The 25,096-nt window shown below is 41.1% G+C and overlaps 1 protein-coding gene across 2 annotated transcripts; it reads right to left on the bottom strand.

Annotated features, from left to right (window-relative positions):
• Positions 1-5,534: 5,534 nt before the first annotated feature.
• On the bottom strand, positions 5,535-20,817 carry lrrc41 (leucine rich repeat containing 41). Of its 2 annotated transcripts, none has more exons than XM_031311722.2 (10): positions 20,510-20,817; positions 19,435-19,521; positions 18,535-18,593; positions 17,653-18,433; positions 15,565-15,828; positions 13,064-13,228; positions 12,026-12,124; positions 10,647-10,775; positions 8,391-8,463; positions 5,535-6,419 (listed from the first exon to the last, which is right to left on the bottom strand). In XM_031311722.2, exons 1-10 carry the CDS (start codon positions 20,625-20,627, stop codon positions 6,200-6,202), a joined length of 1,995 nt encoding a protein of 664 aa, XP_031167582.1. In that variant the 5' UTR covers positions 20,628-20,817; the 3' UTR covers positions 5,535-6,199. The 2 variants fall into 2 exon arrangements, with proteins under 2 accessions (XP_031167582.1, XP_031167583.1); XM_031311723.2 differs by having other exon boundaries at positions 15,592-15,828; positions 20,510-20,816.
• Positions 20,818-25,096: the final 4,279 nt, after the last annotated feature.

Genomic DNA, 25,096 nt, shown 5'->3' with positions numbered 1-25,096 from the left:
CCGAGCAAGAACAATCTTTGCTGAGTTTTATTGGTGGCCATGATGTTGTGGCCCTCCTCCCCACGGGGTTCGGGAACAGTTTGATTTTCCGGCTCACTCCGTTAGTGGTAAAGGAGTTGGCTAAGGCTAACGCTAGCGATGCTAAGCCGATAGTTTTTGTTGTCTCCCCTCTTGTTAGCCTGGTCCTACCAGACAGTACGTAGGAGGGCGGAGCCAGGCTACCAGAGTGGCTCTGGGCACATCCAATAGTTTTAAACTTCAACAGAGTACCCGCCTTCAAGGAAGTTAACACTTGTCAACGGAGAGTGGCCAGACTCTCTGTACAAATGAAATGGACCAGAGTCTGGTAGGACCAGGCTAATGTTGCCTGCCAGCATCACCACAAACAATTGTCGCTGTGAAGGAAGACGGTCATAAGGTGATACTGTAGCTCTGTTGGCCACTAAGCCATCAAGTGAGGAGAACATGGACACTAAATCACCCCAAGTTGTGTTTTTTTACTTCAAGGCTACAACACTTCCGCCACGTTGGGTTTATAGACACATTGGCAAAGATTGTGTTGATATTGTTAGTACATTCTAGACATTTTAAGTATGGAGAGAACACAACATACGCAACACATTTTTATTATCAACGTGGGTTGCTTCTCATCCTGCTTTGTGACTGACTGTGTTAGGACCATCGGCTGCACACGTTATATTTCATTCAGGGCATCTGCAGCTTTTAACAAGTCTTCAAAAGCATTGGATTTAGTTTCCTTTAAAAGGTCCAAATAAGTCTTACATTTATTAACAAAAGTCTATTATAGTCTAATATAAAAGTAATATTTTCTCTTGCCTGCTGTCGGCAGTAACGTTAGCTTAGTTAGAAGTTATGGTAACACTTAAGAGGTATCTACGTAAGAGTGACATGACACTGTCATGAACACATGACACAGTCATGACACATGAACCCTAACCCTAACTTGTCATGACAAAAACCAAATGACAATTACTAAGAGAAGTGTTATGTCATAAACGTTTATGACTTGTTTATGACACATTCATGACCGTGTCATGTTACTCTTATGTATTACTCTTCCAGTAAAGTGTAACCGATATATACCTATAGACTCAGAACAGAAAAATAATCCGCACATCTACAACGTGGTCAAATGTTGGAAAGAAACTCCCGCACAGTGTCTAACTAAAAAATATATAAACTGTAATAGTAGGCAACGTTCCAGTGCTAGACCGTTTGTCTGAAGATGGTCTAGTAGCAACAGTTAGACAGTGTGCGGGAGTTTCTTTGCAACTGTATACATATAGACTAAAAGTGGATTTGTTTTAACAGTGGACTGTGCTGCAGGACGCTGCCCAATCCTGTTTTGTGGAGTTTCAGTCAGCACCATCACTCCTGTAACAAACACTGTCACTACTGCTAGTATACAGTATTATAAATAATAATTGTAGAATTATTATTATATATTCTTGAAAGAAAGTGTCAAAAATATAATGATGAATAATTCTAAACCACATTGTCCCTACTGGTTTTCAATCATACGTTCATACTTTGTATGACAGTAATACAGGTATTAAATTGCAATCTATGTAGTATTTAAAAGCTCTTAACAAGTATGACATGGGCGAGCCCTGTATAGTTCTGTAAATGTTGTATGCATACAACACCTTTTATATACTACATTTACATATTACTAACACTGCATGTAGTATTCTCCATTATATTAGTACACATACAGTATATAGTATATATTTGTACATTTGTACACGGTCAGCAATCTTGGTGATCTTAGTTATTCTGTTGAGTGTTAGCAGGCACACTCAAACTCTGTTTTATATATCATATCAGCCATAACTACAGCATGAGCAGCCAGCTGGGGAAAAAAAAGTCTCCTAATCTTGAGCCAATATCTCCTCCTTGGCAAAAATAACTTAAGAAGTGACATCAAAGCTGGCTCTTGCCTCCAAAGAACATCCAATATTAACACAAAACAATGACTACAGCTAATTAGAAATGAACTGCTTATTTCTCTCTGGCTTACTTGTTAAACTGCTACAGGAATTGTGACCACATGGTTTGCAATGGGGTCATCAATGTTGGGATAGCGAAATCAGATTCACAAGAGGTTTCCTGTTCTTCATATCGGGACTATGCTATCTAACGTTTGCTGAAGAGCAGGCACTGTGGCCGGCCACAAGTGACAGTTATGTTGTAACGGTGGATGCTGAAACAGAGTAACAGCAACACGAAAAAGAGAAGAATCATGAAGTCATCAAACTGACTCAATGATGTCCGATACTATGTTTGGTAATATTAGCCAACATTAGCCACCATAAGGTACTGGTCATACCAGACGGTGTGTGTTTTTTTTTTTTTTTTTTTTGTTTTTTTTTGTGCTTACGAGTTCAACTTTTCATTTGTAAGAGGGAGAATTTGTTATTTCCATTTTCAAAAGTTCTATAATCTCACATCATACACACACTATGGTTAGTGGTGCTATTACGGTATACTGAGTGTTACATATTGTGCAGGATAGTAATTGCTATGATGTTCTAGCATGCAGCACTGGAGACAGTAACTACGGTGCAGGTGTATTTGGTGTCCATGTTCGAATCCCTTAACACATGGAAGGCCAGTTTAGTTTCTCTTTACTGGCTGAACGTGTGCAGCCAGGCTCGGACAGATGATTGCCTGTAAACTGATCTCACCAACAGTCTTGCATTCTTTAGTTAGGGCTGGGCGATAACGGTGAAAATCAAATATCGCAATATTTTTGACCAAATGATGACGATATTGTAGGGTTGACGATTGGTGCTTTGACAAAATATTTACACAATGAGATTTTAGATAAGTAATCACCAGTAATGTGGATATAATGACTAAGTGGATAAAGGCAAATAACAGAACAGCTAGAACAGTCTGGTAGGTTCAGAAAATGACATCACGTTACTGTAATGGAGCCTTTAAATACAGGAAAAGACAACACTTGTGTCATATTACGAAGAAATCTAAGACACTATCTAGTCTCATATCACAATTTAATTTATATTGATGTATTGCCCAGCTCTATCTTTAGCATTAGGTAATCTTGAGGAAATCTGGTCACGTCTGTCCACTCTGCCTCAGTATTTGGTCCGGTTGTCCACAGGCATCCTGAATATCCATGAGCAGCAGATCAACAGTAGTAGGGATGATAGCAGCACTGCCAATAAAAGGCCCCCACCATCCATGTTTCAAACACAACACAGCATGCTCACACTTCCTGGGAGGGATTTGAGGAGTGCCAGCTCTCCCACAACCCCCCCCCCCCCCCAACCCCCAACCATACAGACAAAGTCCTCCACCACTGAGCCCCAACAGGCCTTTCTGCTCACTAATGATTTGTGAATGTGTCTACCTGCTTGTCTGTCTGTCACTGTTTACAAAACGTACCCGTCTCTTGCATCCATATGGTCTTTGTCTACAAGCAAGTACTGTTGTTTATTGTATTCATTTGAGATTTTTGCTGTATTTAACAGAATTTCTATGTCGTTAACCCATTCTTTTTATATGATTTAATTTATTTATATTTATTTGAGATTTCCTTAATGCCTTCTCAAGATATTGTAATGTAGGCTCCAGTGTGTTTTTGTTACTGTGTGTGTGTGTGTGTGTGTGTGTGTGTGTGTGTGTGTGTGTGTGTGTGTGTGTGTGTGTGTGTGTGTGTGTGTGTGTGTGTGTGTGTGTGTGCGCGCGCGATCAACTGTAGTTTTCATTATGGTAGGACACATATGTGTTGATGTATGACTGTGTGAATCTTGCTGTAACAGTTTGATTCATTTGGGGGTTTTTTGTGACACTGAAAGAACTGAAAGAATGATTGTGAATTCTCCATGGAGACACACACACACACACACACACGGCCCATCCTTAAAAAAGAAAAAAAAAAACACTGACTTCCACCTTAAAAGGTCCAGATGTCACTCAGTCTCACAGTTATTCTTTGGCTAAAGAAAGTTTTTTGTTTTTTTTTGAAGAGACTGTGATGGGTGTCGCTGTGTGTGATGTGCAGTTCACTCACTCTAACATACACACTCCACAAAGAGAACATGAACATTGACACTGTCACAGACTATGTAAAAGTAAGTGTATAGAGAAACAAGAAAAAGCACCACATGTAACAGTGGAAATGGCTGTGAAAGTTATTGTAACAGGGTGGGGATTCTTTCATTTTTCTTTCCTCCCTAAGTCTGGTTAATGTACATTTTGCTCACTTTGATAAAGGTCTAAAAGTGGCTATTTAAATCCATCTCCAAACAGTCTGCGGACTTCCACTCATAATCCCCTCAAGTACGCCTACCACAAAGTGTTTTTAAGCCCCGATATCTGTAACCGTACGTCTGATTCATACGCCAAAAAGAAGTGATTTATCTCGAGGAATAGTGACTTTTGTTAAGGTCTGGGCAGATTACAGGTTGCAGACGTCAGCCAGTCTACAGTAGCTGCATCGCCATCTATCGCTGAACCATGCTGCAAACATTCTGTGCAAAGAGAGACCACTTTCACCCCCCTCACCCCCAACACACCATTTTCTTAGAATCAAACTAGCTGCTAAATGCAAGAAAAAAAAAACATGATGCCATCGTCCTGTCCTCATAGTGGGGTTGCCAGGTTTAAACAGTCCTAACTCTACACCACACAGGTGACCCTTAGATGTATCTGTGATTATCTTACTAACCAACAAGATACAATTTGTGAACTACACTAGTAGTTACTTAGTCGTAAGTCATCCTGGGTCCAGTTAGTTTCCCGCCCTCTAACTGAGACACTGAATGTGCCATCTGCAGCTGTCAACATGTTAGGTTGCTACAGCAGTTACAAATGTGAAAATATTTTCGCATTATGATAATCAGAATATCTGATTTTGGCATTAAGGTGAGCTCATCTTTTCTGACAGCCAGTTGTTTCTTAGAGGAAAAAAAATAAAGTTTCAGTTAGTCACCGATATAAGAAAAATAAAGTCCTCAGAATAAACCTGTCCCTCATTTGACAACTAATTTCTTTATGAGGTATGAATATGGCCAAATGTTTTAATTTGATTTCCTGTAAAATCACAGTGAACGAGAAGCCTTGGAGCCTTGGAGCCCGGCCAAGCTGAAATGTTGCGGCAGTGTGTATGAGTGTTTAAGTGCTGTGTGTTTGTGAGAATGTCTTTGTTTTTATGTAAGAGATGGTTGTAGATGAGACCCAGCAAATCAACAGATTAGCATGCAGACATAGGGTCTTCACTCTCTTCGACTTGAATTTACTAAAAATATGAGAACATACAAGGAAAACAAACTGAATTTACAGAAAATGAGTGTTACAGTATTTAGCTTTAAAAAAATCCACTAAGAAAAAGATTACGCTCTTTTAATCCGTTTTTCCGATTGTTTTTTTTCTACTTGGTTCCTACTAATGATGATTTGGTAGTCGGTGTCGATGCTGTTCGTCTAATGTAAAGAAAATGACAATGAAGAGACGGTGTGAGAAAGCTGCTGTGAAACTGCTCTTCACCTCGACGTCAACCCTCCAGGTTTTTTTTTTCAGTTGTATCGTAATGTCCACTCTCACTCACACTCTGTCCAAGGGAAGACTCTGGAAGTGTTAACGGATGTTGGTTTAATAAATGATTCAAATGTCAAACTAACGGGAGACGCTCCTTTATTTTCCAACAGTGCCATAGTACACTGATACAAGAGAACAAATTAAATGCTACATTAAATAGATGTAACATTCATAGAACTAATGAAATGTGTCACAACTAATTAAAGCAAAAATAAGGACTGCTCCTGTAATTATGGTAGAACAAAATGTCAATGTCAATAATAACCCCCTCCATCCCCTTCTCCTCTTTCCAGCCGAATGCTCAGTATGTTTGCACTCTAGTTCGCAATTTAGACAGAATTGAAGTTGCGTATTTAAACATGTTGAACTACTATATGTTTAGAACAATATTGCATGAAATGGACAGTGGAGAAGTGACTCATGCTGCAGGTGTGGTTTGGGAAGTTCAAAAAAAAAAGTCTAAAAACTTTCATTGGAACCTCCTACTGTCTGAACCGAACACAAAATGACCACAGTCACTCTTCTGTCAAACTTTACATAAAGTGCTAACTTTACAGCCACTTTTCACTTCCAACAGGGAGTGTTTGCCACTCAGTTGTTCCTCTAGCTTTGTTCACATATTGCTGATGTGGTCAGCCATTGTGTCGGTGGAGTTCCATCCTTCAACCAGGAGAACACAGAAGGGACGGAGCCTCGTCAGTGCCGTGTTCCATGTGTCGGGGTCCCGATCCCCTGGGTTTTTCCTGAGGTCAAGGGTCAATCGGTGTGGCGGAGGATGTGTCCTCAGTCTCTTAGCGAACTCCAGCAGCTCAGCAGGCTGAATGAAGTTGGAGCTGTACGGGACAAAAGGCAGCACATGGAAATTATGATAGAACGTAATAAAAAAACAACTATAAACTAAATCTACAGTGAGTGTTGGATGAAACCTGATAGTATGGGGCAAACTATGCATTAATTATTGGATATGTAATGTACACTTTGTGTGGCATTCTATAACTTAAAGTGCTCATATTATGCTTTTTGACTTTTCCCTTAGCTTTATTGTGTTATATATCTTTTTTGTGCACATTATAGGTTTACAAAGTGAAAAAGCCCAAAGTCCACCCCAAAGGGACTTACCATCTCCAACAGAAAACACTGTTCACAAACTGCTCCAAACAGCTCTATTGTAGTCCAGCCTTTACTTCAGAGACAAACGTGCGTCACTTTGTACCACACGTTATAATGCTCGCCTAGCTGCTAGCATGGCATGCCCTCATACTCTGCTTCTGACTGGCTAGTAGTCCTTACCTAGCTACTGCGCATGTGCAACTCCCAACAAAGATGGAACAGAAGGACGCCCGGATAGCACGGTTGGTTGAGCGGGCGCCCATATCTCGCAGCGGGCCGGGGTTCGACTCCGACCTGCGGCCCTTTGCTGCATGTCATTCCCCCCTCTCTTTCCCCTTTCATTTCTTCAGCTGTCCTGTCAATAAAGGCCTAAAAATGTCCAAAAAATTAGCTTAAAAAAAAAAAAAAAAAATAAAAAATAAAAGATGGAACAGAAGTGAGATGCCTCACTTGGTAGTGTAAGGAATTCTGTCCAAAAGACAGGCCCGAAATAAAGCCTGCGCCTTCTTTCATCGGACTTAAGTTTACCAGAACACAAGGATCAATCTGAGACTGAGTCCAGCATAAAAGTTACAACATAATTGTGGGTTCACAAAAACACAGTCTAAGTTTCCCTAGCAACAGACCTTAAGTCAGAGCCCGGTCCACCAGGAACTCTGTTCGAATCAACTCCGATTTAAGCTTTTCCCTGTGTCTTTATTCTCTCCTCACAGGGGGGTGTCTCCTAGTTTCTAGACAGAAACTGTTATCTTTCACAAACACACACACCAAGGTCGGGGCCTCTGTGTGATGCAACTTCCTGTCTTTTCCTGTTCTTCTGCTTATCTGTCTGGTATACAATGCATGCTTATGCCATAAAAGGCTTAAACTATAGTTTAAGGCTTAGGCTTAACCTTCTATGTGTCAGAGACATTTCCTTGAACCAGTTCCTCAATGACTGCACGCAGCTAATATTCTACTGTAGCTAAAACAGAGAGCTCAACACACAGGGTGAAAAGAGGAGCTGCAGCAATGTGCAGTACAACTAAAATATGGTGTTTTTTTGAAAATTAAACCATGTAAACCTATTCTGATATAACCTCTAAATACAATTATGAACCTGAAAATGAGCAAAATATGAGCACTTTGATACAATATACACATGCTAACATATTTAGTCTCTTATTTTAACTTTATTACTTGTGTGCCCAAGTAGCTCAGTTGGTAGAGCGTACGCCCATCTGTAGAGGTTTATCACTCAACACAGAGGCCCAGGGTTCGAGTCCGACCTGCGGCAACGTCCTGCATATCTTCCCCTGAGCTTTTATAATCAAGCTGATTAAAGGGGGAAATGCCCAAAAAATAATCTTTCAGTTTTTTTAAAACTATATGACCGAGTGGTACATCAGCTAATAACTACTCCTTCAAATCCGACCACCAGAGAAGTGTTGAAGCCTGAAGCCGCCTACACATGATCCGCTGCAAAACCGCGAAGTAGGGTGTGGAGCACAGAGGCTAAACGCAGCGCAGTAACGTTCTGGAATTGGTTGCGTCTTAAAAGGTCAGCGGCAACAAGGTCAAAGTTGGAAAAATTTGAATTTGGAGCGCTGCTCTCCCTATAGGGAAACAATGAAACAGCCGGCGCAGAGCGTTTTTACTGCGGATCATGTGTAGGCGGCTTGAGGCATCCTCCTGCTGCTGCCTGCAGCTCTCACCTGATGTCGAGTCGTTTCACTGAGCTCGGTGAGGATCCTGAGAACAGCTCTGCCAGCACACACACGTTCTTGGCTGTAGACAAAGACAGTCCCATTATTTAACACAGTTGAAACATTTGCTTTCAAAACGATTTAGAGATACACCAATATACAGCTGTGTTCAAAATAATAGCAGTCCAACATCACTAACCTCATAAATCAAATTTTTTTGGTAGAAGTGATATTTCTACATGGCAAATAATTTACTAGTAAGTGTTGTAGAGTCATAGAAAACCAACAGACCCAACAGTCATGACATGCATGCTGCTCATTCTGTGTAATTGAATCTGTAATTGAAAGGGGCATGTTCAAAATAATAGCAGTGTTGTGTTCAATTAGTGAGGTGATTGATTCTGTGAAGAAACAGGTGTCAGTTATGGCCCATATTTAAGGAAGGAAGGAAGCAAATGTTGTGCATGCTGGTTATAGTTCACGCTGAAATACAAAAAGCAAAATGGGTCGTTCCAGACATTGTTCTGAGGAACAACGGACTTAGATTAAAAAGTTGATTGGAGAGGGGAAAACATATAAAGAAGTGCAGAAAATTATAGGCTGCTCAGCTAAAATGATTTCAAATGCCTTGAAATGGCTTCCAAAGCCTGAACGACGTGGGAAAAACCGGTCAACTACCATTCGAATGGATCGAAGAATAGCCAAAATGGCAAAGGCTCAACCAATGATCAGCTCCAGGAAAATCAAAGAAGACTTAAAGTTTCCTGTGAGTACTGCTACGATCAGAAGAAGGCTATGTGAAGCAAAGCTATCAGCTAGAAGCCCCCGCAAAGTCCCATTGCTGAAAAAAAGACATGTACTGAATAGGTTGAAATTTGGACCCCCATGTACTGAATTCAAGCCACAGTACACTGTGAAGACAGTAAAGCATGGTGGTGCAAAAATCATGTTATGGGGATGTTTCTCATACTGTGGTGTTGGGCCTATTTATCCCATACCAGGGATCATGGATCGGTTTCAATACATCAAAATACTTGAAGAGGTCATGTTGCCTTATGCTGAAGAGGAAATGCCTTTGAAATGGGTCTTTCAACAAGACAATGACCCAAAACACACCAGTAAGCGAGCAAAGTCTTGATTCCAGATGAACAAGATTGATGTTATGGAGTGGCCAGCCCAATCCCCAGACCTCAATCCCATAAAAAACTTGTGGGATGACATCAAAAATGCTGTTTCTGAGGCAAAACCCAGTAATGCAGAGGAACTGTGGAATGTAGTTCAATGGTCCTGGGCTGGAATACCTGTTCACAGGTGCCAGAAGTTGGTCGACTCCATGCAACACAGATGTGAAGCAGTTCTCAGAAATAATGGTTATGCAACTAAATATTAGTGCAGTGATTCAAAGTAAAGCAAACCCTTGAGACATTTGTCAGTTTATACAATAAATGTTTGAGTTTGCTATTTTTTTGAACAGCCTAATATTCCTTTTTCTTCACTTTCTGTAAAGGTATAACACAAACTTGATCAATTTTGGTCATGTTTTGATTTGGAATTGAATGTGCAGTGTTCCCAATGCATTGATACTATGGAATTAAAAGCTATTCCAAGGATTTTGAGCATTATTCACTTTTTTTAAACACACTGCTATTATTCTGAACACAACTATCATACAATCAATCAGACTTCATTTATATAGCACTTTTCATCCATGTAAATGTAGCACAAAGTGCTTCATACAATACCCCACACACACACACACACATAACACAATATCCCTCCCCCCCCCAGCCTCATTCACCCCCCCTACCCACCCACCCCTAAATCAACTAAAAAGAATGAATTAAAAACAGGAACCGAGCTGAGGAAACACCACCAGAAGTGAGGAAACACCAGAGGCATTACACTTAAAACCAAAAGATACTTAAATCCAATAAATAAAAGCCCTAAACAGATAAGTACATTAACTGTAGATTGTTGAAAACAATCCATAAAATACAGATACATAAATAAGTAGATTAAAAACAATTAATAAAATAAATTATAAAACTGACTAAAACAAACTACATATAAATAAACAAACAACTAGACCATAAGTAGATAAAGAAAACAAATAAATAACTTGTTTATTAAAAGGCCTGACTAAAAAGGTTTACGTCACCTTTCAGTTAAGAGGGAGTGCAACTGAGACTGTTTCTTCTAACCTGTTAATCCCTGTCCAGACTAGACTGTTTAAACATGCATGAATCCATATTTTCATGTGCTCACCGAGCCGATTCTGAGCCAGGCTGAGTGTGTGGAGGGAAGGCACCGTCTTCAGGGCAGCCACCAGCTGCTGCAGACTCTCCTCCTTGTCGCTCCACTTCTCCAGAAGGCGGCAGTCATTAAACCGCAGCTCTGAGAGACGGAGAGAGAGGAAAAGAGCAAAGAACATGAGGAATTCCCTTTCAGACCTTCCAGTGAGAAAAGAAACGCTGGTGGAGAATAACAAGGTCACTAACAGGTGCCAGTAAAGACGCATTAAGCATTTTCAATTCAATATCAATTCAATTTTATTTATAGTATCAAATCATAACAAGAGTTATCTCAAGACACTTTACAGACCACACACAAAGACCCAACATTTTCCAGTAATTCCCCCAAAAGCAAGCATTAAGTGGAGAGGAAAAACTTCCTTTTAGGGAGAAACCTCAGACAGACCCAGGCTCTTAGTAGGCGGTTGGGGGTACGATGAACAGTGGCAGTAATAGTCAAAATACAGATAATGGGACTATGACTAAAAATAGTAGTTGTAGTAGTTCATGGCGTAGCAGGGCATTACAGGGTGTAGCAGGGCGTAGTAGGGCACTGCAGGGCATAGCAGGGTGTAGCAGGGCATAGCAGGACGTAGCAGGGCACTGCAGAGCGTAGCAGGCTGTAGCAGGGCATAACAGGGCGTGGAGCAGGACCATGGCAACAGCTGCAACCATGATTTACGTGCCACCCTAATCCAAGGAAAACTGCTGGGCGAAAAAAACACAAGGACTCTGGGGAATAAGCTCCCCAGAGCTATTTTGCATGTTGTATATGCTTAAATTGAAGTCTTAAATACCTGGTAATGTCCCCTATGTCCTTACTCAAGGCTCATTGGGCCTAGAACACACTTGTGCTTTTCAGCCCTGGTTTGTGTTTTAGCCTGAATGCTTGTATTTCTAAGCGATACTTCTGCATAATGCAGCTTAAGACTCTTTTCTGAGACTTTACATTTAGTTCAGTTTCTTCACACATTATTTTTTTAAAAAATGTGATAAAACTTGATCAAAGGCTTGATAAAAGGTAACAAATTGTCCGGGGGAGGGAGGTCAGAAGCCAAGAAAAGGCTTTTTTGAAAAACACAACAATAAAATAGGGTCTAAGTGTAAAAAATGTGATGAATTGCAGTAAGATCTTAAAAGTCTTCAAGTCATTGTTGATGAGTGACCTTTTCAAAGGTTTGTTGAATGACGATAATGTAGATGTTGATTGTAATGATGGCGGTAGATTGCTCCAGACAGATGCTCTTATGGGTCATGTACCTGTTGGGATCAAGTGAACATGTAGGAAAAGACAGGCAGAGGTGTTTGCATTGATGGCTCTCCTGCCGTTATGAGTCACCCTCCTTTTCTTACCTTCCAACTTGCAGTCTCTCAGTAGGTTCAGGATCTCAGGGAGACAGTCAGACAGCTTCATGTCCTCCAAGTTGAGACTCCTCAAGAAGTGATTTGACTCTAAAAGTTGACCATATGTCATTACGGACAGCACTTTAGCTTATATTTGTTTTTAGCTTATTATTGTAGATGTGTTTATGTCAACTGATGACTAGTCTCGCATTGCCAGACCTTCCTCCACAGCGCTGAGGAGGAGGGTGTGGCTAGTCCACAAAACCTGCTCTGGTTTATTTGCATTTCTTTAAACCAATAACAATCGACTTGGGCGCCACTAAGCGCCGGACTAAGTAGCGGCGCCTCTGTAAAATAGCCTCGGGAAGGAACTTGTTTCAGAACATGTACGTTCAAAGGTTGTTTTAGTCGTGCAACAGAAAACTCTCTATGCCACACAGGAAAAAGATAAATTGGGGTTTGGATACACACACAACACCCATGCTGTCAAGAGGTCAATTGATTGCGTTCGCCTAAAATTCCGCCGGATGTCCGTCACCTTCCTCTTTCTTTGTGTTGGCGTTCTAAACTCCGGTGGATTTATGAGGACTATGGTTAACTGCTCCTCAGATCTCTGCAGGGTAAATCCAGACAGCTAGCTAGACTATCTGTCCAATCTGAGTTTTCTGTTGCACGACTAAAACAACTTTTGAACGTACACGTTCCACCAAAACAAGTTCCTTCCCGAGGCCATTTTGCAGCGCCACCTTCAGCACCGCCCAAGACGATTGTGATTGAAGGAAAAGAAAAAGAAATAACGAGAAATGATAATAATAAACCAAAGCACATGTTTCACCCATCCCCGAATGCTGTGGGACTAGTCAGATCCTCCTCCGCAGCTCGGTGGAGGAAGGTCTGGCTATGCGAGACTATGTTGACTCTGATCCTCCAGCTTTCCTCTCTACACACACACTCTACAACACAATCCCCTGACACTTTGTGTACACCTTTAGGAAGGCCTGGACACTCAAACTGTGGTGAAAGCCTTCCAGTGACGTGACACATTACCTAAGAGAGCGGTGAGGAGTTGGCTTTGAGAGGAGCCAGTTGGTAATCTCATCCCGGCTACGTGAAGCGAGGTGAGATGTGGAGAGTGGCGCAGCACTGACGTGATGAAGTGCAGATCTGTTTGGAGCTCAGCTACTTTGACGGCCAGCTTCTCCAGGGGCAGCTCTGCAGAAGAAAACAGTCACCGTAGGTTGATTTTTTTACACACTACACTGCTTTAGTATTAGTATTAGTTTTTAGAACTCAGTACCATTCTGCTGTATTGATCCTTTTTGAACAAACTCTTTAAAAGAGACACTTTAGGATTACATTTCATTTATTTAGCTGACACTTTTATCTAAAGCCACTTACAATAAGTGCATTCAACCATGTGGATACAACCCAAAAATGTAATACAACTCTGGTCTCTAGGGTTGGGTACCGTTCACTTTTATTCCGCTACGGTACTGATACCGGTACCTGGAATTTGGTTCCGGTACCCAACAGTACCTTTTTTCGGTACTTTGTAATAAAAAAATAATTTCAGTTGTAAAAATAATTCCAAACCTATTTATCCTATTTACTTATAGAACATTGTGTTACTTATTTAGAACATTTTACACTCCACACAAAATAAAACACCTCCCTCTCCCCTCCCATCCCTACAACCTCCAGCCTGTCAGTCAGTCACCAGGGCATGGTGAACACTGTGGTGCCTGCCTGTCACAGAGGAAGCCTAACGTTAAGCATACCGCGACCGCTTTCGCCTCGTTATATACGCCTTACTGGTCTCATAATGACTCTCATTCCTTTAATGTGGGCCTTGTTCTGTCTGTGATCTGTGATATGTTTATAATGGACATTTGTGTAAAAACCTTGACTGTCTGACTGCTTTTACGATGTCACCATGTTCCCAGATCTTAGCCATTAACTTGGTGAGTACAATGTTATTTAGAGCAGAATTAATTCATCAATTAAACTATTAGTTGATCGGGCGCCTGGGTAGCTCACCTGGTAGAGCGCACGCCCATATAAAGAGGAAGAAGAACTTTTGCAGAGGGAGACTGAACAGCTGATAGAGAGGGAGGGGGAACTTCAGTGGAAACTGGAGGAGAGGGCTGTCTGACGACAAGGTAAAGCAGTGAAAATATTCTAAATATAGCGTACACTTAAACTGAAATGGATTTTTTTTAGGTGGGCCTTGTAAATTGGCTAAAACATGTTTGCCGCTGACCCTGCCCACAGCAGCTCCCATTTCCATGTCAGTACTCCTGTCTGCTTCTCCAAACTGTTGCCGTGCTAACCGTCATCCCCTGTAGGTAATACAATGAAGTACCTCAACAACCCCACTTAAAGAAAGCCAAACTATCCCTTTAAGTCATTTTTCAAGCAAAAATGCCAAACACCCTCTGGTTCTACTTTCTTTAGAGTGCTGCTTTTCTCAGTTTTGTATAATTAATATAATTGCGAATCAAATGTCTTCTTCTTAAGACTGATGGCTGGACAAAACACAAAATCATTTGAAGATGCCATCTTGGAAAATTGTATAAGAAGTACTACAAAATAATAAGCAAAAAAATGCTATTTTCTGACTTGCCCAGTAAATAACCCACTGATTAACCAATAATGTAATACCAGTTGCAGTCTAAATGCTTATATCACCCATTTACTGGCCTCTGGGACTTGCCTGTCTATTCTGAAGTATTAAGTGGTTCAACTACAACTCAAAGCTTTACTTCTTTCATAGGTTGTTAAAAAAGCAAGTCCCCTTTAAAACTGTGAATGAAATCTGAGACGAAGTTATCTGGTTGAAACCATTCTGTAACACTGAGGTTACTCTTCCCCCTAACCACTACAGGATGTGTTGCTGAGCATGGGACTGGTTCAACACTTATCTTGTGTTTCAACAGGTAGAATACACACTCAGTTAGGCATAGGCCGGTATAAGATTCTGACAGTATTATACCCTTCAGCAAAAATATCACGGTTTCACAGTATTGCAATTACAGCTTTAAAATGTATTGGTTACACTTTACTTGAAGGTATCTACATAAGAACATGTCATAAACATTATATACAAGTCATAAACGTTTATGACATAACGCTTCTTTCAGTACGTGGCATTCGGTTTTTGTCATAACAAGTTAGGGTTGGGGTTAGGGTTCATGTGTTCATGACAGTGTCATGTGTTCATGACAGTGTCATGTCACTCTTATGTAGATACCTTCAAGTAAAGTGTTACCAATGTATTATTTTGAAATGTCTTTTTTTCCCCATTGAACACAATTTATTTTATTTTCAAACACACTGCACACTGGCACTTTCGGTCCTTGACGACTCATAAAAAAAAAAAAACAGCTCTTACCGCAGGAACGGTACGAGGGAAACATTTAGTGGTTTTGAAACCATGACTTTTTGAAACCGTGACGTTTTTGAAACCGTGACTTTTTCAAACCCTGGTATACCATGAAACCGGTTACCGGCTCATGCCCACTCTCAATCACACTCACTTCAAGTGTTACCTAACTTTGGTAGAAGCTTCACAGCACCTGACACGTCCAACTCAGCCATCCTGGGATGATGTGGTAAGAAGCGAGGCCCCCACATCACAGTCTGGATCTCCACGTGCAGGGACGTCACGTTGGGGCTCGCGTCCAGCAGGATCCCCATGAGCCGGGTGTACGGCAGGACGCTGATGCTCAGATCCGTGAGAGAGCTGCGGGGACTCTCTGACAGCTGCTTCAGGGCTCTGGCCAGGCCCAACACATCCGAGTCCCTGAAGGTCGCTGCACAAACAAACACAAAAGCAAATCATTTGTGCACACCCAGGACGCAAAATTAGCACCACCTACCAGCCAAATGCCGGTAAAACATACAAGTGGCAATCTATTGAGTGGCTGGTGAAATTTGAACATTCACTAGCCATTTGGCTGGTGGATGAAAAAGTTAATTTTGAACCCTGTGCACACCATCTTTTCTTCCCCCGAAAATATTTCATCCAAGTACAATACATATATTATATGCGAATGAAATCCAGGACTTAGTTCTGTCTCCTACAGGGTATTTCAAGTATTCATGACCAAGCAAGCATCGAGTGTGATTTGCGCTATTTTAAAGTCTCACAACACAAAGCAGTAGTGCCTCAAAATTAACCTTTCTGCACTGCAACCGCAACCTAAATTCCATTATTGAACAAAAAATATAGTGCAATGGCAATACGAACAGATACTGCATAAATAATGTTAAAGGTTCAGTTCATACAAATCACAAAAACAAAGAAAAAATTCTCACTTGCCTATGCAGATAGTTTTGGTTTTATTTGTCCAGGTTTTGAGATACTGTTCTCTAAGAATTACAATGGAGCTGAATGAGTTGACTGTAGTTTGTGTCAACAAAAAAAAAATTTGGTATCAGTACCAAAATTCAGGTATGGTATCTGCACAAGCAGTGAACATACCCACCCCTAGAGGAAGCCGATGTTCTTGAACACACACTGACTGGTAATCTGACTGACTGGCTAATTAAAGGCCAAGACAGTAAAATATGGAGTTTTCAACCTCGAGCAGCTATGGAGCAGCTTTTTTGGGTTTGCCTCGTATATGTGCAAAATGGCCAAAGGTGACACATGCATATTGCTGCCAATGGTTCCCCCTCTTTCCCCTTTCATGTATGCAGCTGTCCTATGAAAATAAAAGCCTAAAGTGCCCAAAAAGATTATCTAAAAAAAAAAATCAAACGAGATGAGCTTTCAATTTCGATCATCAAAATCAAAAGCAGGATGCAGTATTTGTTTTTTCTCCCAGGATCTGGTGGCTTTTTGCAGATCAGCAAACTCAAGATGTAAAGTACCCTTCTGCCATCTTGTGGCTCTTTTTGTTTTTGTGTTAAAACAGTTTGACGAGTGAAATAAGTGACTGTTATTACATTTTAAATAAGGTGATTTAGACTTGAACCATATGGCCATAATGTGGTACATTCAGAAAAAAAGTGCCGGTTAAATCACAATTGATACCACTGAGCCTGTCTTATGAAAGAAGAATTTAAAAATGTTTGTCAGGGAATAAAACCAATTATCTGGTGATCTGTACGAATAATGGCAGAGCAGCCAGTGCTGCTAAATCGAAAATTTAATCAAGTCGTGGATTTGGAGAATTGTGACACCTCCAATACACACAGGGCACCTTTAATTGTCAACTGCCACCAGTGCTAGAGAAAATTACTTTCATTTGTCAATGTTACTAATAGCGTGAAAGCACAGGTACATACAGTAGTATGATATATGGTGGACCATAACGACCCCTGAATGCCCCACACCTGAACTTCCTGTTACATTAAAGGTGCAGTAGGTAAGACTTACTACTAATGTTCTGTCATATTTGCTGAAACTGACCCTATGTTTGAGTGCATTCTTCATGACTACATGAAGCAGGTAATCCCTGTTCAGATGCACACGCATTCATTCTCCCTTGTTGGGGGGAGGCGCTGAGGAAACCGTTTTGGGCTTTAGCGGAAAGAGGGGAGGGACTGAGAAGTTGTCGATGTTCAAATTTTTTGGCTAAATCCTGGATCTTCGCAATCCTACCTACGGCACCTTTAATTAGCTAACTTACCAATGCTGTGAAGAGTTAGAGAGCGAAGGCAAAAAAATGTGGGCAGGGCAGAGTTTAGCACTCTGAGGGAGTTGGACCCACACTGCCTGATCTCCAGACATTCAATCTGTCCCCATGGACAAGCCCCTGCCGAGCGCCCATCGCACGGAGTGAAGCTTTGACAGAGGACCTGTGGGTCCACGGTAAAGTTTGCTTCTCCAGATTCATCGTAATAATCCAACCTGGGGCGTTTGCAGGGAGTGGCTTGGTCATCCTGATCTTCTGAAGCCCCGGCCTCGAGACTTGAACTGCAACTGGCCCCGTCTGCGCTGAATGAAGCTGCTTGGGAAATGCAGCTTGCCCTTTTGCTGTACATTAGGTTCCTCAGCTCGGGGTTTACATACTGAGATCCCCTGCCATGTAGGATCCAGGACAGCATGATGGGGCATTGCACATGTACGACAAGTTTTTTAGCCACACCGTGGTCTAGCAGGCGATGGAGGACATACAGCGCAGTTTGTGTCTTCCTCTTTGATAGATCAATGCACTGCGATACACCAACACTCCCGATACGCTTCTCCAAGAGCTCCAGAAGTGGCCGCTGCTCAGTGGTCAATCTTTCGACTGGCGTAGTGAGTAAAAAATGTTTGATACATTTAGCTGCAGCCCACAGGAAGGATGGGGTGTTTAGATTTGTGATGTTTCTTTTGACAAAGGGGTTTGTGAAGCCGTAGAATACGAGAGTAAAAAGCATTCTCATGACTTCGTGTTTTGCCGCTTCTTCTGTGTTGAAGTCTATTACCTGAAATGTAACACACACACAAACACGGGATACATATTACATATGGGTTCTAGATGTTACTATATGAGATTGTTGATTATTAAAGAAGACAGTGCACCTACATGGTTAGGTCCACACATATCCTGTAGGACTCCAATCCACCCAGAGTGAGTTGATATCCCTGAGACAAGGCAGACAAGAAAAAGACAAATGGAAAAAGGTACTGAATAATAAGATAAGATAGACTTCTATTGATACCAAATTGGGAAATGTCAGTGCTACAGCAGCTAAATATTAGACACACAGCACACATACAGAATATACAAGAAATAATAAATAGGATAGAATACAAAAAGAAATATTGAAAAAATAAAGAATGTACAAATACAAGTTGGAAATAAAAATGTACAACTACTTAAATAGTATTTATAAAGATGTAAGTAAAGTTGTTGGGTCTTTGTAAATTATAGAGTGTGGTCTAGACTAGGTCTGGGCGATATGGAGAAAATCAAATATCACGATATTTCTGACCACATACTTCGATATCAATATTGTGGCAATATTGTAGGGTTGACAATTGGTGCTTTCCCAAAAATATTTACACAATAAGATTTGTGATAAATAATTATCAGTAATGTGGATATAATGATTACGTGGGTAAAGGCAAATAATAGAACAGCTAGAACGGTCTGGTAGGTTCACTGTAATGTAGCCTGTAAAACCAGGAAAAGACAACACTGATGTCATATTACGATATTACAATATCCAAAATCTAAGACATTATGTAGTCACATATCACGATATCGATATATTATCGATATATTGCCCAGCCCTAGTCTAGACCTACTCTATCTGTAAAGTGTCCTGAGATAACTCCTGTTGTGATTTGACACTATAAATAAAATTGAATAGAATTGAATTGAAAAACCAATGCATCGATCAAAACAAAGCTAGTGTTACTGTCTATGAACAAAGAAAAAAACACAAAACACTTTCTTTTGCACTTCAACTACAGTTCTTACCCCTCTGGTTCAGGGCAGGCTGGAGCTCATCCAGCTGACATACAGTCAGATGAGGAAGAAGATCCGTAATGAGAGGCGTTGGAAGATCTACATTAAGACAGATTGGTTAATGTTAGAGCATTCCAACAGTGGACACAGACTTTCTTTCATCATTATCATCATTATCATCATCATCATCATCACCAAAGGTAAAGTGTTTATCCCAACCTCTATCAAGCTATTGAACTCCAATAGTAAATCTAACCACAACAGAACAAAGTGCAATAAATACACTAGTGCTTTTTGCACTTTGATTATTACAGTATTTTTAAGATGTTGTATTGTCTGTACAGTCATGTGTCCTTCCTTCATGTTCTAAGATTCTTTGTTGATCTTATGTTGTTTTTATGTTGACTCTATGTCGATTTTAGAATGTTTTTTTCTATTACATGATTGCAGCACTATGCCATGCCATATGCATGTCCAACACAAATTTCCCCTGGGGACAATAAAGTGTATTCTACTGTATTCTAAGCCTGTGTCAAGACCATAAACTGTCTGGTTTCCTTGAGGGGGTTCCCAGTAAAAAAGGGAAGCCTTTATTTTCATGATAATTCCATCCATGAGTAACGTTAACACACCTGCAGACTATATGACAACAGGTGGGGTTCACACTTTATGTAACAAAACATCTAAAAGCAAAATACCTGGGACAAAGTCTTATCAAATGGGGGTCCGCTGTCTAATTTGTGTCAGTTTAGGGGTCCTTGACATAAAAAGTTTGGGAACCACTGGCCTATGTTAGCTAGCTACACTACATATAACGTTCCTTGATCAATAAAGCTGATTCTGAATTTTTTTAGATTTCAGGGGATAGCTAGCTAGCTAGCTACCTCTTGATAGGTATTGTGGGTGATATTTTATTTCATTCACTGGAAAATATGGCCATTACTTGCAAGTTATTGAATCGAGTTATGTGTAATGTTTCCTCTTAGCTATAGGATATCGTTAGCTAACGTTAATGACACGCTAGCTTCTAGCATAATATTTAGGGTAACGTTACTCGTCTTCTCCAAGGCTAGTAAGGTTAACTTACCAAGAACAGCCTCAATTCCCAGAGCAGCATAATGTTCCCTGACAGCTTGGAAACATATCTCCTTTAGATATATCTCCTTTGGAGTTCTTTGGTTTGCATTGCGGACAGTGTCAGGCATTGTTTAGCATTGATGTGTGTATCATTTACTAACATCGATGCTAATAGTAACTTAACGTTAACCAACTGACAGAACACAGCACTGGTTCCATTCGCGTCAGGTGAGGCACTGTCTATGGGCAAAGCCAGCGGTTGGTCTTCCTCAGTTCGTCTGTAGCTAAGTTATAACGTTATATGTCTATGGCTGTTCTATGGCATTACTGCCATCTTCCGGAATTAACTCCCACAGCGTCCGGTATGGCAGATTGTGGTCCTCCCTTAGCCTAGAAATCTAGACGCACCCTAGCGGCAGCAAATGTAATTTGCAGCCAGGGTCAAAAACCCTAACCCAACATTTTTTTTCTTGATGTGGGTCTAGCTTGTCAGGCTAGTCCTCGCTAGTAAGCTGACCAAACATCTTCTGCCTTGTCCACTTCCAATCCAGTATATCTTTGGGATGCCATTTCATTCAATATTAAATTAATAAATATGCCAGTGAAATAAATGGTTAAATAAATAAATGAAGCAAAAATATATAAATATGTACAGTAACTGATTCAATATAGAAATGTTTTTTTAAAGAACTAGGCTACTTTTATTTTATAAGTCCACATTTATTTGTTTTCAGGGAACATTTATTTCACAAAGCCACATGTATCTATTTCATAGGCATAATTAATTGAATAAAATGGCATTCTATACCGCTCTAGCCCTAATCTTTTCATTTCTTCCACACTCTCGGTTACCAGTTGGATGTAAATGTCTTCCTCTTATCGCCTGATCCCAGTGCAGTTGCCACTCTATTCTTTTCCCTTTTTGTACAATGCCCTTTTTTTCTGACTTTGACTCTAATACAATGTGTTTGGCTAGTTGGTCCACTCTCTCATATGAGCAGGAACTGTTTAAACAATATGGAAAATTAGTTTTTTTACTGTACCTTTTTATTATGAACAGGGTGATGCTTTGTTTAGTAGATATTGTATATATTCTAAATATGGCTGTTCATATGTGAAACATATAAATAAATATACTGTGTGTATATATATATATATATATATATATATATATATATATATATATATATATATATATATATATACACACATCTTGAGAAAGCCTGGGAGAAGAGGAAAAAAGCTCTATCGAGATGATCTTTAGATATATGTTTGTTTGTGCTGTTTCTGTCATTGTTTCTTGTTTGTGGTCTTTTTTTCCACATGCTTGGTATGTGTGAGACCTGAAGATGTATGTTACATAGTGGTGTCTTTTAATAAATATTTGGCATGACCATAGACTGTATAAAACTAGGGCATGACACAGAAATAACAATAAATGAAATGAATGAATGAAATGAAGAGTAACTGGCTGCAGGTGAGAAATAAAGCAGAGTTTGAATGTCTCTCTCAAGCTTTCTTTTTTCAGTTTTTACAAATATATTTCAGTTTAGATGTGTACAAACAAATGCAAAACTATGAATGCCATACTGTGTTAAAATGTGAGAAGTTATAATATTTATATAACAACAAGGGCACAGACTGTTGCCTTGCAATGGCATTCAATTGAAAAGGTCTATAGGACTTTATTTATAGTCTTTACTGTAAAATAAATGCATTGTTGTGTTTAATAAAAATATTTTAATAGAGAAAGTATAACATTTCATTTTGTTACATTGTAAGTGAACATATCAAATGCCATGTTGGGCTATATACTTCTATTTTGCTGTTTTTCAGTCTGGAGAAGTCATGTGATGCAGCCTAACATCACACAGTGTGTCATCACCATAGATATACACACACACAAAGATCCCAGTTTTAAATATCTGTGCATATTTATGTCTAATGTAAAATTTGACTGTCTTTACATTTTTATTAGAATATACTTTTTGTTTCATATTGCTTAATAACCATACAAATAGATATATTGTAACCGAGCGTTTCTTATATTGTATAGACTCACTGTTTAACTCTAAAATGAAGACACGGGCTTCCAATGCCGGAACCAAGACGGCACTGCACGTCTCACTTTAATCTCTTTTTTTTCTGTTCAACACAACCAAACGTCAGAAAGAACAACCCCTTTCTTCACTTCTCTTTTTCCCTTCAAAATAAAAGCTCTATATTTACTACAACTTCCTCCTAAGCCTCAACAGAGAGGTTACACAATAAAATACCTTACATACCTCCCCTCCTCCGAAAAGAAACATCCCCGTTTCTAAACAGTAACAGCCACAATATGAAGAACAAGGATATACGGCAAAACGTCATAACCATAGAAAAAAAAAAATAATAATAATAAACAAAATCCCTACTGTAACAACAGTGCAAATCGCGGTCACCTTACATACAGTCAACATGGAAAATTATTAACGATAGGTGACAAAGACCATGAAACGAACTGGTGGCCTCACAGTCCATCCAAAGCGAGACATTGTCTGTCGTGGCTCACTGGGGCCCGTATCCTGAATGGTCCCTGCGCCCCCAGCACCCAGCAGCTTCCCAGGTGTGCAGTCCCCATCTTGCAACCCCCCGACCAACAGCAAGGGAGCATGAAGAGGAGAGGAAGCTGGGAGGTCAAGAGATGAAGCAGTCGGCACCAGTCCAACAGTGTAGGGTTTAAGCCTATCATAATGAACAACCTGCTCTCGTCCATTGGGGTTTAAAGGACTGCCAATCCGGTAAGTGAGCCCAGGTTCCCCCTGAGAGCCAGGACCCTGTAGGGGCCCCTCCAGTGAGGAGCAAGCTTCCTGCGGTCCTCAGTGGGGTCATGCAGCCACACCAGATCACCCACTGCATATGACTGGTGACAGGCAGCTCTGTCATAATACAGCTTTTGATTCTCATGGGCGTCGGCACCACGCTGCCTGGCATTGGCAAAGGCTTGCTCCAGCCTCCCCACCAGAGAAGTCACAAAGTCAGCATGAGAGGAATGAAGTTCTGCGCTTCCTGCCCAAGAGGGCAGCAAAACATCTACCGGAACACGAGCCTCCCGCCCATGAGTTAAGTAATAGGGGGTGAAATTGGTGCAGGTGTGAACAGATGTGTTATAGGCGAAAGCCACCTGTTTCAGGTAATCATCCCATTCACCTCCACAGGCGAGCAATAATTTAGCCAGCTGATCTATGAGAGTCCGGTTGAAGCATTCAACCATGCCATCTGATTTGGGGTTGTAGGGCGTTGTTCATGTCTTTTTGATCCCCAAAAGTTGACATATTCGCTGCACAATCCCGGCCTCAAACTGCCGACCTTGGTCACTGTGGATGACCTCAGGAATGCCATGCACCAGCACATAATCCTCAAACAAACACTGGGCCACAGATTGTGCTGTCTGATTTGGGAGGTCATACAGGTTCAGAAACTTCGTAAAGTAATCCTCCACTACCTTGGTAGTCACTGGTAGTTCAAGAATGTCAGTAGCCACTCTTTGGAATGGCCGAGTCGACTGGAGACCCCCCATTGGTGCTCGGTGCTTAGGCACAGGGGCCCTGCGGGTCTGGCATGGAACACACTGTTCACACCACTGTCGGCCTGCTGCAGTTCTCTCATGCCCATCCCATCATGTGACAGAGCATGCATGACAGAAAGGCTATCTGCGTCACCGTCCCTTCCCACAGGCTGCTCCCCTGTGAGAAGATCAGAGGGAACCAGGACAGTTGAGGACATGGAGTCCGTGTCGGGCACACTTAGCTCTTTGTCCGACCCTATGGCATTCACCTGACTGGCAGCTGCTGAAAAGGTATCATTTTCCGTACAAAACTCAGGGTCTGGAGGCCGCCGGGAGAGCGCATCGGCATTATGTGCTTTAGTCCTCTTTGTGTTTTATGACCCAGTTAAATGGATCTAGTTCCAGTATCCACCTCGCTCTTTTCCCTGTGGGGTCTTTGTCAATAGACATGCCACGAAGGCCAAGAAGCGGCTTATGATCGGTGATTATGGTGAATGCGGCCGATCCAATGTAATGTCTGAATTGGCGTACAGCCCACAGTATGGCCCACAGTTCCCTGTCAAATGTGGACCAACGCCTTTCAGTGGGTGAGAGAGACTGACTGGCATACTCCACCACTCTCTCCAATCCTTCTCGGTCTTGAGCCAGCACAGCCCCCACTGCTTCAGAGGAGGCGTCATTATAAACTTTGAAGCGGACATTGAAGTCAGGCATGGTGACAACCGGGGCAGATGAGAGCACCCCTTTCAGGTACTCAAAAGTCGCATCACAGTCAGAAGTCCAGTGGAAAGGTGTGTCTTTGCAGGTAAGGCGGTGTAGGGGTGCTGCATGTTGGGCAAAGCTCTTAACAAAACGTCTATAGTAAGAACAGAGGCCCAAAAACGCCCTCACCTCAGTGGGGTTTCATGGTGTAGGCCAGGTCCTGACCTTGGAAGTGTTACGAGGGTCTGGCTGCAGGCCATGACGAGACACAACGTGCCCCAGGAAAACTACATGGTCTCGAGCCAGGTGACATTTTTTTGGATTAAGCTTGAGGCCTGCCGCCTGAAT

Source organism: Sander lucioperca, chromosome 11 (genome assembly GCF_008315115.2).
Source record: "Sander lucioperca isolate FBNREF2018 chromosome 11, SLUC_FBN_1.2, whole genome shotgun sequence".
Classification (NCBI taxonomy): domain Eukaryota; kingdom Metazoa; phylum Chordata; class Actinopteri; order Perciformes; family Percidae; genus Sander; species Sander lucioperca.
This window is presented reverse-complemented; position numbering and strand designations above follow the sequence as displayed.